Source organism: Geospiza fortis, unplaced genomic scaffold, assembly GCF_000277835.1.
Source record: "Geospiza fortis unplaced genomic scaffold, GeoFor_1.0 scaffold413, whole genome shotgun sequence".
Lineage (NCBI taxonomy): Eukaryota > Metazoa > Chordata > Aves > Passeriformes > Thraupidae > Geospiza > Geospiza fortis.
The window spans coordinates 1,072,170-1,086,899 of record NW_005054386.1 but is presented as its reverse complement, the minus strand read 5'-3'; the positions used below and the strand labels follow the sequence as shown (position 1 = coordinate 1,086,899).

The window sequence follows — 14,730 nt, the reverse complement described above, 5'->3', positions numbered from 1 at the left end:
TATCATTAGAGGGAGCAAGAAGGACAACATCTGGGCAGGATCCTTCCCAGGGCTGGCCAGCTTGCCTCCTATTTTTTAATTTCAGATCTCTGGTATTGCCTATTGTTGGGCTGGGAGATTTCCAGGATTATTATTACTAGGAGATGAAGATAGTAATGATAAAATATCTTCCACAATGTCTATTCATCTGTTTCCTTTTGTCTATCTGAAGTATCACAAACAATTCCTACTGCTTTCTTTGCAGTTCTTAATATTAATTTGCATGTTGATATTAAATCCAAGAAGTGTTATGTACCCAACAAAGCACTTTCTTAACTAATTAGTATATCAATAAAAGTTGTTAGTATTTTGGAAAATGGCATATACTATTACATTTATGTCTTTAAGCATAAACATTAGATGTCTCTGGAGAGAAGGAATAAGAATTAAATTTAAAAAAGGAAGAAAGAGGAGTGGATTTTTTTACCCAAAGATTTGTGTCCCAAGTCACTGAGATAATTTTCTTTGATTTAGTGCAGAATTTGAATCAGACCACAGAAGCAAGAAAAGTCTTTTTAATCAACATGTATCTGTGAAAATAGCAACCACTAATCTGTGTCACTAAGTAACCTTGTTTTAACAAGTTTTGTCATTTATATAATATTTTTATCTTTTCCATAAGCTTTGAGCAAAGCATGTATTATTGATTGCTAGTGTCTGAGAAGGCAGGTTTTTTAAAACTAAAGCAACTAGAGCCTAAACCCTTGGAAATGCTTTCTCAATTTAAGTGATACTTCAGTAAAGGTAGTAAAATTCTAACTTGAGGGAAACCAGGTCTGCTATCAGACAATTTTCCTGTGAGGTTTTCAAGTTGAATTGGTTATCAGTTTGTCTTTTCATGTTCTGTAGTTTCTCCAGGATACATTGGATGCCCTGTTTAACATCATGATGGAACATTCCTACAGTAATGAGTACGACATCCTTGTCTTTGATGCACTGGTAAGAATCATCATCAACGAATTTATTTGTCTAAGAAAAGAACCTTAGAAGTTGGAACAAACTATCACGTTTTGCAGTTCAGAGAATTAAAGTCTCTACAGAACTGAGGAATATTACTCATTGACTGAAAATCAAATTTCTTTGAAAACTTCAATAGAAAATTACCAGAAATATTTTCAGAAAGTGAATATTTAAGTTTGCAATGTGACTCAATGTGTCTCTGTCTGTTTAGATCTATATCATAGGGCTCATTGCAGACCGTAAGTTTCAGCACTTTAACACTGTTTTGGAAGCATATATCCAGCAGCACTTTAGTGCAACCTTGGCATACAAGTAAGTTTGTTTTCTCTTCTTTCTCTTTTTTCCTTTCTCCACCGTCACATAAAGAAGTAAATCCTGCTTGTGACTTTTCTGATGTAATTTATGGTGACTGTTGTTTTGATGCTGCTGCTTGCTTATCTGCCTCTGAGACATATTTGATTATAAGTGGAATTAATGAACCCATAGCAGATGATTTGGGGTTAAATGATGCTATGGCATTTGTTTTCTGTCACCTGGATTTTGCTGTGTCTGAGCATTTCACCTGTATCCTGTCAAATTTATCAAAAGATGCTTTGCTGTGAAGCCTTTCCATTTGTATCCCTGGCCTTAAGTAGAAATGCCTCAGGTGAGGACTTGAGGCTCTCCTTAGTCCATTTACATAGATTTCCACATTTTTTTTCCACATCAAGCAAACTCAAAGGAAAAAGAATTGTTTGGGAGCTGTCAAGTCTTCACATGCATGTTAGTCTGATGTTGTGTCAGGAGGAGTTCAGTGCAGTGAACTGGAATTTTGGTATTTGTTACGTGTCCTGCTGTGAAATGGAGTTTTAGTATTTGTTACATGGTCACGCCATGTAACAAATGGATGAACTTGTTGTGGATTTTTTATTTATTTATTGGTTTTCAACTTTTGGAGCTTCTACACAACACCCAGATGGGAAGACATGGACTCATAGAAAGGAGTAAAATACTGTGCAGGAATGTTATACACTAAATTTAATCCTGGATTCCTACTTTATTTAGAATAGGCTTTTGCAGATGATGGTAGGATAAAATGACTGAATTATGAAGGAAGGTAACATCTTCAGCTGGTGCAGATCTCTGGCAGGTGCCCTAAGAGGATGGATGTGGATTTTTAATCTACCTGATGTCTCATTCTGGCAGCTTAATGGAGTGGCAGATTGAAGCAGAACTTTCATTTGGGATATGAATAGTACAGGGAAGACCTGAACTGGAGGTTTAGAATTGCTGGGGCTATCTTCTAGTGTCTGTGTTGAGTTTCAGTTCTAACTCAACACTAAATGTCACAAAAATCATGCACTAGACCATGAGTTTCCTAAAGCTGAAAGGCAGCAGTGCAAAATCAGCCCTTTCTCACACCTCAGCAAAGTTGAAGTGAGCATTAGTGAGCTCAGAAAGCTCAAGCACCAACTATGTGCCCTTCTTCAATCCTCTCTCACTCCATCAGTAATAAGCACATGTAATACAATGCTTTACAGTACTGTGAAAGAGGAAAAGGAAGGGTACAGAACCTCTCAGGACAGCCTTATTTGCATAAAATATTTCTAAGACTTACCTGGCTGGGAGTTTTTGGTGACTTAGTCAATGTGATAGAGACAAAATAAGAATGTTTATGATTTTTCCCCACATAATGTGTTTTCTTGGCATTATTGATTGAATGCATGGAGGATTTACTCTGGTTCCAGAATCATTTATGAAATAAACAAGTGTGTGTGGCCTAACTCCTAACTAGGAAGGAAATGCTGTGTCCCAGACATATTACAACCATGTTATGATATGGATGGTTGGCCAAACTGTTACCTATTTATTCAGTTCCTGTTGAGTCATCCTTTCTCCTGGATTTCTGAGAGCTCTGAGAGGGCTTAACCTCCACTGCCCCTACATACAAGTTGGATCAATATTGTTCCAACTCAGAGAAGCTGTAAAAAGGAGCAAATGAAAACACACAATGGATGTGATGCCCAGGAGGCTGAGAGGCTGAAAGCACAACATTTTGGTTCTGAAATGTGAGTTAGGCTGGAGATGTGTACTAGTTACACAGAGAACTGGCTGTTGGCTTGGTTTGTTTAGGGCAGGGGACAGCAGGTCTCCATTTTTGTAGAGACATAGGGAAAAAACCCCCAACCACTCTTATCTTAGTTCTTATGGCTGCATTAAGATCAAAACTGCATCATTAGTATTGCTTTAATCACTTAAAATGTTTCTATAACTACAAATTTAGGGACTTAGTTTTAGATTAACTTCTGCTCTTTTGTAGCCAGCTGTGTCTTTAGCAAAAAGTTGCTTTTAGATAGAGAGTAAGGAAGTGTTTAAATAAAATAAATAATTTAAGCAGATGTTCTTGTGTACTGCTTTATTTACATGTAATATTTACATGCTGTTAATTAGAGTGTGCAGTGGTGTTTAATCACTGCTCAGTGGAGGTAGGCAGAAGGAATATTTTGTGATACCTTGTGCATGTGTATTACAAACTGCTGTAAAGGTGCTTCCAGAATTGTGTAAAGTCATGCTGCTCTTCTGGGATTTCAGATTTCTCTCTTGCTTGTGCAGCTAAGAATTTGTTCCTCATTTGTTTATACTGACAGAATTTGTGCAACATAAATCCAGAAATACACTCAGTCTGTTTTCTTGTGTGTGCTTGACCAAGCACAAACATATATTTAGAGCTGCCAAAGAAGCTAAAGAAGGTAATTAAAAAATAATGATGAAAATTATTTTTAAAAATGTTTTTAAACTTCAGGAAATTAATGAGTGTTCTGAAGACATACTTGGATACTTCCAGCCGAGGGGAGCAATGTGAACCTATCCTCAGAACTCTGAAAGCTCTGGAATATGTTTTCAAGTTCATTGTTAGATCAAGGACATTATTTTCCCAGTAAGTACCCAGACATTGCCATTTAATTAACTGTCTAATATCAGACATAGGAGACCTGAGAAATAGAAAAGGTTGCTTCTAGAACAGAGTTGTTTTGGCTTTTTTTTTTAATAAATAAAACATAACACTGGCAACTGCTTTAAAATACAAATAATGCTGATACGTTTTGTAGAGGGAATATTCAAAAATCTGCTTTCTGATTCTCAGTGTAAGTTCCAGAGATGTATTTAGTAATAGCAGCAGGTTTCAAAGGGTGATTTTTCTTTGTGTCAGGTGGCTTGGCCTAAGACCAGTGCATGGCCAAACACCTCAACAGATGGCTGGAGGCTGGAGACTTGTCCTTGAGAACACTGTGTTCAGCCCCTCAGACTGTGCACAGAGCAGTGTCATTGCAGCAGCCATGGCCACTCTGAATTTAGAGTTTTGCGCCTCCTCTTGAGGAGTTTACGGCGACGACTCCATGGACTGGATGTGTGTAGCTCAGGCAAACTGAGGTGTAGTGTTTACAGGTGGTGTTCAGATTTAGGGGAAAGGAGGAGGGGAGAGCAAAGGAAATGAAAAGTGGAAGGAGAAAAATTACACACTGGTAACTGTCCTCTCCTCATATACCACAGACTCACTTCCTCAGTTGCTTTCTACTTCACCTTTCTTCATTTACCCTGATCTGGTTTGCCCCTCCAGCTTGTTGTGATTTCCCTTTGCTCTGTGGAGCATGAAGGATGGCAGGGGCAGAGGTCAGGCAGGGCAGACTCAGACCTGCAGGGAGAGGGAGTGGTTGGGTGTTGTGTTTGTGGCTGCCAGTCACCAGAACAGGAAGGTTCTGGTCTAGCTGCCTTCTGCTCAGTGGGTGCTCTACTACAATTTTGCTGTGATATTCCACTGTCCATTAAAAAAAATAAATCCATGTAGATTTATAATTTTTTTAAATTAAGTTTATTCACTGGATTATGGAATTACCAGATTCAGAAGGAATTTGCTGTTGTGGATCATATCTTAGAAATATTATTGTCTCTAGGTACTTACTACTTATAGATGGATACAGGTAAACAAGGTGTGAAGCTGTATAAGGAGGGAGATGGTGCTCAGGAGAACAGAATACAACTTTATCTTATATTTTGATCATGGGTGTCATGACAGAAGGGTATATTAGAGTTTTGGGGTAGGAAGCATTGTGTGGAGGATTATGGAAAATTTCTTGTCTGGATGAAGGTCAGAAAGCAGAAGGAGTTTGTTTCAGGGAGAATTTGGCCCTCATTTTAATCCCTTGTGTTATCTTGCAGCTTAAAGTGTTCATTGGACAATCTATCATAAAGTAGGTTACTGCAATGTGTTGCACATTCAGGTGATCAACTACACATTATCTACTCCTCCTTAACTAGAGATCTGAAACTCTAAATTCACTGGACAATTATTATTATTGTAGGCAGTCTTACATTTCAGATTGAAAAGAAAATCAAATGACACTGCAATACATAACTTTAAAATGAGATTTTTCTCTTCTGATGGAGCAGAAGAGGCAACATTCAGCTCACTGTATTCTACTTCCATTTCAGGATTCTCTTGTCATCTTGGCTTTTTTCTTAGTTTGTTTTTCTTTAACTCTTGACAGCTGTTTCACATAACTAATTTCACATGTCACCAGTGTTTTTACTTTTTATGTAGGCAGTGTTTAGTACTAAGAGCCAGTATGAGCAATACTGGAGAGATAATCTGAGGGATTCAAACTTTAGAACACGGAATGGAGAAATAATGGGCTGAGCTCAATTTAAATGCACTTTTAAACTTTTAAGTGTCAAGTAGAGACTTTTTTCAAAAAGCAGACTGGTTAATGGGGCCAGTAAAAATAGCTCTTGGAAAAAGTGGCAACAGCAGCAGAAGATAGAAATTGTCATCATTTGTGAAAAATATCCTGGAGTACCTCTGTTGTAGTGGGGAAAAAAACAAAACAAGTTTTTTTTTTGCATATAAGTTACTTTGAAAATAAAATTATTTATATAACTGCAATCTGGGAGGTATCATGGTTTAGAGACTTTTAAAACAATTGAAAGTGATTATTGTAGTGTTCAAACTGAAGAATTCCCACATGATACAGTGAATAGCAGTTATAACCCATTGGGGAAATATCTATGTACACAATATTGGATCAGCCTCTGAAATATATATTTAATGTTAAATCTGTTGCATTTGGGAGAATGAAACCTGAAAGGATAACCTAATGCATCTCTCAACAGATTATATGAAGGCAAAGAACAAACAGAATTTGAAGAATCAATGAGGAGACTCTTTGAATCCATCAACAACCTGATGAAAAGCCAGCATACAACTGCCATTTTGTTGCAGGTTGGTGTGTTCTTGGAAACCAGTTGGATTTGGTTTTTTTATATGGTTTTTGTACATGGGCTTTTTATTTTTGTTCTTTTTAAATCAAGGAAAAGACACTCAGGAAATGCATCCAATATGTCTTTTTGTAATTCCCGTCTGTTGGAAGAGCAGGTTATCTGATAAATTGGAGTCTAGTTTGAAAAGGTCAGGACAAGATACATTTACAGAAATTCTGTGAATGTAGGCAAGGAAAGAACCAAGGCACAGATGTTGGAATATTTCAAGCAATCTAATGACATGAAGCCTCCTGGGACCTGAATGTTTAATTCTTGAGTTTCTCCGCATAATGCGAAACAGGGATTTCACCATCTTAGTTGGGAAAATAAATTTTATTGTCTCAATCTTTAAGAGTTACATTGTTTAAAAAGGAATTTTTTTGCCATTCATGTCAATCTCAGTTATTCTAACAGTTCAGAATCAAAGGTTTTAAAGAAAATGAGTAAAAAAATGAGCTATTAACATCACTAATATCAAATAATTTGCAGTTCTGTATTAAGATGAAAAATTATCAAGATTTCCTGTAAAATGTAGAAGACTTGTTAGACAGCTGCAATATTGATGCTTCAAACATTCTTTATTAAAAACTCATTGTATGCATTGAGCTTGAATTTTCCTCTGGTTTTGTATTTTGATTCCTTTTGATATGACTTAGATTAGAAGTGGAAACCCATGAAAAAGCCCATGTTGAATAAAAGCTCCGGTGGCTGATGATGAAATTGTATCAGCTGACACTTTGCATGGAGTGTTTAATGTGCAACTGCAAAGGAGCTGAGAAAGTAAATACCAAGTTAATTATATAATGCCATGGTTGCAGCAATATTCTAAATGCATTTAAAAATCAATCAGATTCTCTCTTACTTGATAATTCTGTAGAGGCCTTCCTGGGAATAGTTTATACATTTGAATACTGCATCAGAAACAGGAGAATCTTTTGAAGAAAAAAACTGAAAGAGTTTATGTAATAATGTTTGCTCTTATGGTACTTGTACTAATTAAGAGCTCTTGGAGGATTTGGTGCTCTTTAGGGAGAGTGTGTCACATCCCTGCCTTCTGCCCTGCCTGATCTCAGAGGGGCTGTGTGGGATTGTCCAGCTGGGTCTCCTCTGATGGGCAGGACACTTTCTTCTTCAGAGCGACAAGAAAGATTCACAGAAAACTTCTTAACAATTTCTGGGTGTGCAAGGGGCAGTGGTGCCCCTGAAAGGCTGCTGGGAATGTTTCAGAGCAGGTTGTAGTGCCAGTGGAACCACCACAGTGCATGGACTGAGAAGTGTGATTGTGCCTACCCTCATTTCCCTCTTTCCATGTTTAATGGCAGCTCCAGTGCTGTACCTGATTGGCAAACATTCATGGCATCTTGGTTGGTGTTCTCAGAAACACCAGAACCTTGAAAACAGAGCTGAGCATTTCTGAGGAGGACTAAAGGAAAGAAATCTCCACTAATTTTAAAGAGCACATTAGTGTGTCTCATAAATAGACTAGTTATTAAACAGTTATGCTTTGATCAATACCATACTGAAAATCAACATTTTTGATTCCTAATGAGTGCCATCGGTTGTTCAAAATGGGCCCTATTTATTCATAGTCCTGAAGCACTGGTGGACTTTTGGGTCTCTAAATCTGCATAAGGTACTGAAAGTTTTCTTTTTAGCAGGAACCTTTCATGGCAGATGTGAAATACTGGTTTATAGCATAACTTTGCTCTTGTTCCAAATACTAATGACCATACAGCTGTGTCTCTGAGAGAAGCCTACAAAGAGATTGCTTTACATACAGTAAATAAAAGCTACTGTAGCAATGTTACAAAACTCTGATAGGAGAGGCACGGAATAAGCAGTGTCCAGCTGCTCAGTAGTTTAGTGCTGGCTGCTGGAAATAAGCTTAATGGGGGCAAAAAATATAAAGTTAACACTCCCTCCCACTTGATCATGAACTCTATAGGCAGCCCCAGCTTTCACAGGGAACAGTAATTCTGTGCCTGCTTGGAGGAGACTTCAGTGCTGACACTGGAGACTCCTGCTCTGGTAGATGGATGCAGGCCAGAAAATGGAGATAATTTCTGCTGAGAGGGAGGAGAAAGTAGTAGAGAGAAATCCATAAATCTGTCTCTACTGAAATCCAACACTGATTTCCCTTGGGGAATTTGAGATGACAGTGATGGATGTTGTAGTAGTACAAATTAACTTTGCAGAGTAAGGGACAGGTGGTTATTCAGTGATTCTACAGACACATGGGACTCCATGGATGTTACAGTTTGTGTACCCAGAGAGGGAAGTTCAAGAGAGTCTGTTGGAAAAATACAGGAACAATCAGAATGCTAAAATTGGCTTAAATCTGTCACACTTGGAATTATCATTGATAAGTGGAACATAGATTGGTAGGATCAATTGAATGTGTTCAAGTAGATTATGGTCTGAAGATATCAGAGAATAAAGTTTTAGGAGCCCTGAAGAAAGTTAAATTGGGCTTTTCAGGATATTGAAACTTGAACTAGTATGCAGAGACTTTGAATGTGAATTTTTAACTCTTATTTCATGCTTGTTTGTCCACATGCCTATCAGGTTTAACTGTAGATGATTTAAAGAATTATTTTGAAATTGAAATTTCTTGGTCTCTACTATTTTTTTTTCAATTTGGAACTCAGTATTTTAGCCAGTAGTAATTTCCCAGTTGTTTTTACTGATAGAATCACACTCAGACTTGCGTGGAAAATTAATTCACTCAGGAAAGGATTTTTTATAAAATAATGTGTTATATGGAACAGCCTCATCTGTGCCAGAAGCACTTTATTGTTTCAATTTAGCTTTATCTACTGAATGATATCTTACTTCCTGATGTGTTAAATGCTGTATACGTTTACAAAAAGTTAAAAATCTCTTTTCAGTCTTTGTTCTAAGGCTGACTGAAGTGGATTAAGGCTTTGACTTAGTGTAGTGCCTGAGCTTTGGGAAGGACAGATATCTGGTTCTGTTTTGAGTACTGTTTATATAAACTTTGAACAGCTTAATTTATTGTTGGCAAACTGGAAATGTACATATTAATCCACGTTAGCCTTTTTTAAAAAATCTTCTGGAGTTGGTCAAGTTATCTTTTTTGTTTAAAAATGCAGACAGAATGCTTCTCAGCTTCAGCATTGCATGAAGTAAATAAACTACAATTAGGATTATAATTTCAATATTCCTACTGTGCTGATGTTTAAGAGCAGCCATCTGAGCTGCAGGGTGGCTTGGTTCAGGTCCTGCCATGTTGGTTTGTAAGGCTGGCCCTTGGGGTGGAAGTTGGAGTGGTTTAATTTTGCCAGCACAAGAATCAAGGGGCAGATGGATCCTTAAAAGGATTCCTCCTTTTAAGAATTTTTTTCGAGACTTTTCTTGTAATTATTTAAAACAATTAATTCATACTTACACTGTCCTTACAGTGGTAGGGCTTTCTAGGCACTAGATGTAAACCTTTCTTTAATTTCTTTTGGCAGGGATGATGTTACAGCTTGGTTGCATTTATCAGTTGCTGTTCTGTAGCTATTACTGATGACTTTTGTAGATTTTGGAGAGATTTCTTTTTTTCATGAAGACTGTACTTCTGGGGGAGAGAATCCTTGAAATTTGGAAACCTGGAAATCAGTCTTTAGAACCTGCAAAGAGTTTGGCGAATGGAGGTTCAGGGATGGGGGGGAATAGGGGAAGTGTCACTAGTTTCTATCCTTTGCCTGAGCACTCAGGGGAAAAACCATCATTTTTAGTGGATGTGTTTTGTGTCTGTTTAAATCATCCTCTTATCTCTGGGAATAAAACTGAATGAATGATTTTTAAATTTCAGATTATATGTTTTTTAGATTGTCCTACTGTTGACTGCTGATTTGTGATCTGTGAGTGTGCCCTTTCATTGACCAGCTTGTGCTCTCAACCTTAATTTACAAATCAAGCCCCTGCTCCTTTCCCAACTGTTGTGTTCCCCAGCTGACACACCACGTTTGACCTACAGATGGTCCTGTCTGCTGCAAATGTCAGCTCTCCCCAGCTCACTCCTAGGCACTGATTTGAGAAAACACAACTCCCTGTGCTGTGTGTGCTTTCAAAAACCTCAGGTGACATGTTCTCAAGGTCACTGAAACATAGAAAAAGAAATTGTCTGTGGCATTGAAAAATATGAAAAATAATGGAATATGAAGCTGCTGCCTTTGTCTCATTCTTCCCTACACAATTTTGACCCACCCTGCTGCAGCAGACTCTAAGGACTTTATGCATCTCAGTACATTTTTCTTATGAGAGAATAAGCCTAGAAAGGTCCTGATAGTGATGCTTTGCTTGTGGTGCACAAAGGGGGATGGCACAGTAACTTCTAAAGTTGCCTTGATGGCAAGTAAAATTAGATTAAGAAACAGAGCACCAGTGATTTCTTCGAATGTACTTTTTATCTCATGGGTACTGGAATTTCATGAATATGTATAATCTAATGCTGCAAAAAGAGGGCAGCTAAAAATAAGCTTGGTCAGGAGTAAAGGTTAAAATAAATTTAACTGTACATTGTATATGTAAGAAATAATTTTCTGCAGTGCTGTGGGTTTATCTGTATCCTGCTTAAAAAACTAATCTCTTAAGGTTTGAAGAATGCAGAACATCTTGTACTGCTGACTAGGAGATTTTTATGACTTCATTAAGGGCAGTGCTCAATTGTGTCCATAGTGCATCATTTGAAGCAATTATTGCAAATGAAACTTGGGAGTCTAAAATAGTGCAGGGATATACTCATTATTGTACTTCAGCTGGAACTGTGGATCTGCAGAGAAGCTGCATCTCTATCCTTCCCTCCTATGCAAGGGTAGAACAGGGAATATGTGAAAGTCAGACAGCACAATAGTCCAGGTGTCAGTGAAGTACTGCTTGAAATATCTTGTAGCCACTGGTGGCTCTATCTTTTATCAAACATCTTTCACAGTACCTGTGAACTGCTCTAAAATGAAATTCAGATGCTGCTGGGCAGTCTCTTCATGCCGTATCTGTTGCTTGAAAAGCAAGGAGCAGCACCTGTTTGAATTAAAGCTGGAGGCAGTTTCCAGCCCAACACAGGCGCTTGTTTGGGTGCTTTAAATAGCCCGGGGATTCCCCAAGATCAGTAGAAGATATAATCTCTTTGTTGAAGCTGCAACAGGTTTTAAACACTCCTTTGACCTTTCTAGGTTTGTGTATGAGTGTGGGATGAGATCTGCAGGAGAATAACTTTATCTGAAGGTATCATAAACCAGCTCTGAGCCTCTTTGAAATATTGTATTCACTCATGCTGCAGACTAAGCTCTCTTTTTCAATCAAGATGTAATTTGTTTCTTGGTTGTTTGTTTGTTTGTTTTTTGTTTGTTTTTTTGTTTGTTTTTTTTAATTGGCTACTGCAGTGGAAGCTCATACAAATAAAATTATAGCTTTATTGTGTCTAAAAGGTCTAAAAGAGAGCCAAAGAAAGCTGTGCTCTGATTATCTTCATGCTAAGCCCCCTACTGTCAAGAAAGAGACTAAGTTTTTAACAGGAAGCTTGCTGTGTACAGGTAAGAGAAATATTGAACCTAGATAGGTTTCTATCAGATAGATCAGTACTAGAAGACTTCACATCGCTGTAATATAGTTTTTAGCAAAATGTTAGTAGGAATTTACACCCTAAGGCTGCACAGTGAAGTAAAGTACTGCAAGTTAGTTTTTATGCACACTAGCCTTAAGTATTAGTGAGGATTTTGAGCCTGAAATTGCCTGCTGAAGTTTACTTGTGCGTGTAAGAAGAGTAACTTGTCTCTTACCCTTGTCAGGGTAAGGTTTGATTATCCCACTATGCTGTCAAAACAAGAACTGATAGGAGGAGATAAACCACCCCACAGCTTGGCTGCAGATGGTTGGGTAGGGACATGACTCCCCTTTTCACCTATTCTGGAAGGGTGGCATCAGGATGGGTGGGTGACTGCAACCCCAAATTCTGCCTCCTGCATGGCACATTTCTGGGATGGAATTGGTACAGCTCCTGCTTTGATCCATGCCTGGTTTACTTATTTGCATCATAGTGACACTTTTACTGGTCTGCAAGGAGATAATCTACAAAGCTGGACCCTCTCACTGCTTGGGTTGGTCTAACTCTCATGGAGAGAGTCAGATCCACTTGGAACTATGGTAGTTAAGTTCCTCTATATATCCTCAGCATATGCAGCTCTGTGATGAAATTTATTCAAATGTGATGTAAAATTTCAGTCTGGGGAAAGAAGTCCAAGTTTATCAGTTTGCTTTGGGTCTCAGTGGTGTGCTCTGTGCTGTTCATGTGCCTGTATAAACACACAGGATTGACATGATCTGTTTGTCAATGCAGGTTGCTGCCTTGAAGTACATCCCATCAGTTCTTCACGATGTTGAAATGGTTTTTGATGCCAAGTTACTGAGGTGAGTCACTCTTGAACATTTTCTAGATGTCAGCAATTAATTCTTGGAGATCAGTTTAGTCCCACAAAGCTACACCAGTTCCTACTGATCAAGACAGTGATGGGTCCCTGGATATGTTTGTTACTGGTCTCTTGTCAAATTTGTGATATATAAATTAATTTAAGTCTTAAAAAGTGATGAATGTTTAGAAATATGTGATCTTTTGCTCTTTCTCTCTGTCCTTATTAACACCTGATGAATTCATCTGTATGGTATTTATGACATTTTTCCTTTTCATGCAGCCAACTACTATATGAATTTTACACTTGCATTCCACCAGTGAAACTACAGAAGCAGAAAGTGCAGTCCATGAAGGAAATCGTACGCAGCAACCTTTTTAAAAAACAAGGTAAATACCAAATGCCTCTGAGGCATCAAATAAATGCGTGAAAATTTTCAGTGACTTACATGTTGTGCAATTCACGTTTGAAATGGAGTGAAACAAATAGTGAAAGATTGTGAATGCCAGGAGCCTGGGCTCTGGAAGGGATTCAGCTCTTTCCACAGGATGTACAAAGTGTGATTGCTAGCCTAGAGCAAGGAACAGGTGGGGCTCAGAGGAACAGTTTTGTGTGGTTTTCTTATGTTATAGAGGTTAGGTGGGTGAGCCATATACCCTTTCAACTCATTTTAAGGTCTATAATGGAATAGGAGCAGGAAGTGAAACCTTGTTAGCACAGATGTTCAATAAGGCCTCTGCCTGGGAAGAGGGCAAAAAAATATCTGTGCTGTGGTACACTGCAATGCAATGCAGCATTTCCACTTACAGGAATTACAATGCTTCTCAGCCTCTACCAGAACTTTGTGTCTTTCTCAACTCTCAGGAGTGTTAATGATACTGAAATGCCCTTATTGCCATTGTGCTCAGTTTTCCTTCATATTAGCACAAGAAATGAATTTTTGCTGAAGAAATCCTATCAGAGTAGCCAAGTTTTACATGATTAGTTTCAGCTCAGTGTCAAGTGTTCTGACTCCTCTCCTGTGGAGTGGATGGTTGCTTCTCTCTCTGCACCTTTTTGCTGTGTAGATAACCTTCAGAACCTGAAAGGCACACGGACTGCTCAGATGAGTTCCAATTTCTGACAGCTTAGAGATAATGATTCCAGGAACTTGACTGTACAACAGTGGGTTGCAAATAGTGCTGTGTGTGAGTAGATTGAGAGAGGATTGCTTTGCTCACCATTCTGAGTTGCCAGGAGAGTGATGCAGCTCTAACTACTCAGGATAGATAAAAATTAAACTTTATTTTCAGACCTGTGTTGTATTCCATTGAGACTGAATTGTATATTGTAAGCTTTAACAATAACTAGCTGTGTCTGCTGTGTTTTAAGACCATTGTCGATTTCCTGGGAAAAAAAAGTCAAGAAAATAGTGTAGGTGGTTTAATTGTTTAGATTAAATTAAGCAATATTTTAACCTATCTTTATGTTAATAGTTTCATGGTCAATAGCTGTGATTTTTCTAAAACTATGTGAAAATTCACATTTGCTTTGGATTGGTGAAACACAGGTAGTTGCACCTTAGGTATCTCCAGACATTGATCCAAACTATTAACAGCAGATTCTAATTAATTTTCAAACAGTTCTAGTCCTACATTCCCAGTTTGCTCTGGTAGTTGACTGTATTTCTGTTTTACAAGCAGAATCTGATACATCCTTGCAGTATGAGATGCCTTTACTGCTGCTGCTTCTAAAATCAGAAATGCCAGACTCAGTTTTATCTGTGGTGCTTGTGGTGAGCAGAATTTGGACCAGAAGGAGAAATATCTTCTCACAAGAGTGAAAGACTTGGGTGCAAATAAGGCACTCACCTGAACTCTAGTAAGTCTTGATCTTACTAGAGTTCAGTCAGCCACCCTGTGTTTAATACTGAGAAATTAGGTGTAAGCTATAAACTTTTTTTTTTGGTTCAATAGCTTTTCGTTAAAGAAGCTCAGTTGTTATTGGTTCACAGATCAGGAGTGATAGTCAGAACAGCAGATCC

The 14,730-nt window shown here is 38.1% G+C and overlaps 1 protein-coding gene across 1 annotated transcript in view; it reads left to right on the top strand.

Moving 5' to 3' along the window:
* Nucleotides 1–14,730, top strand: part of DOCK2 (dedicator of cytokinesis 2) — a 179,510-nt gene that overhangs the window by 28,305 nt on the left and 136,475 nt on the right. The window contains exons 20-25 of the mRNA XM_005425361.2: nucleotides 889–978; nucleotides 1,211–1,311; nucleotides 3,782–3,916; nucleotides 6,148–6,256; nucleotides 12,638–12,708; nucleotides 12,990–13,096. Of these exons, the coding sequence (XP_005425418.1) occupies nucleotides 889–978; nucleotides 1,211–1,311; nucleotides 3,782–3,916; nucleotides 6,148–6,256; nucleotides 12,638–12,708; nucleotides 12,990–13,096 (613 nt within the window). The remainder of the gene's footprint in view (nucleotides 1–888; nucleotides 979–1,210; nucleotides 1,312–3,781; nucleotides 3,917–6,147; nucleotides 6,257–12,637; nucleotides 12,709–12,989; nucleotides 13,097–14,730) is intronic.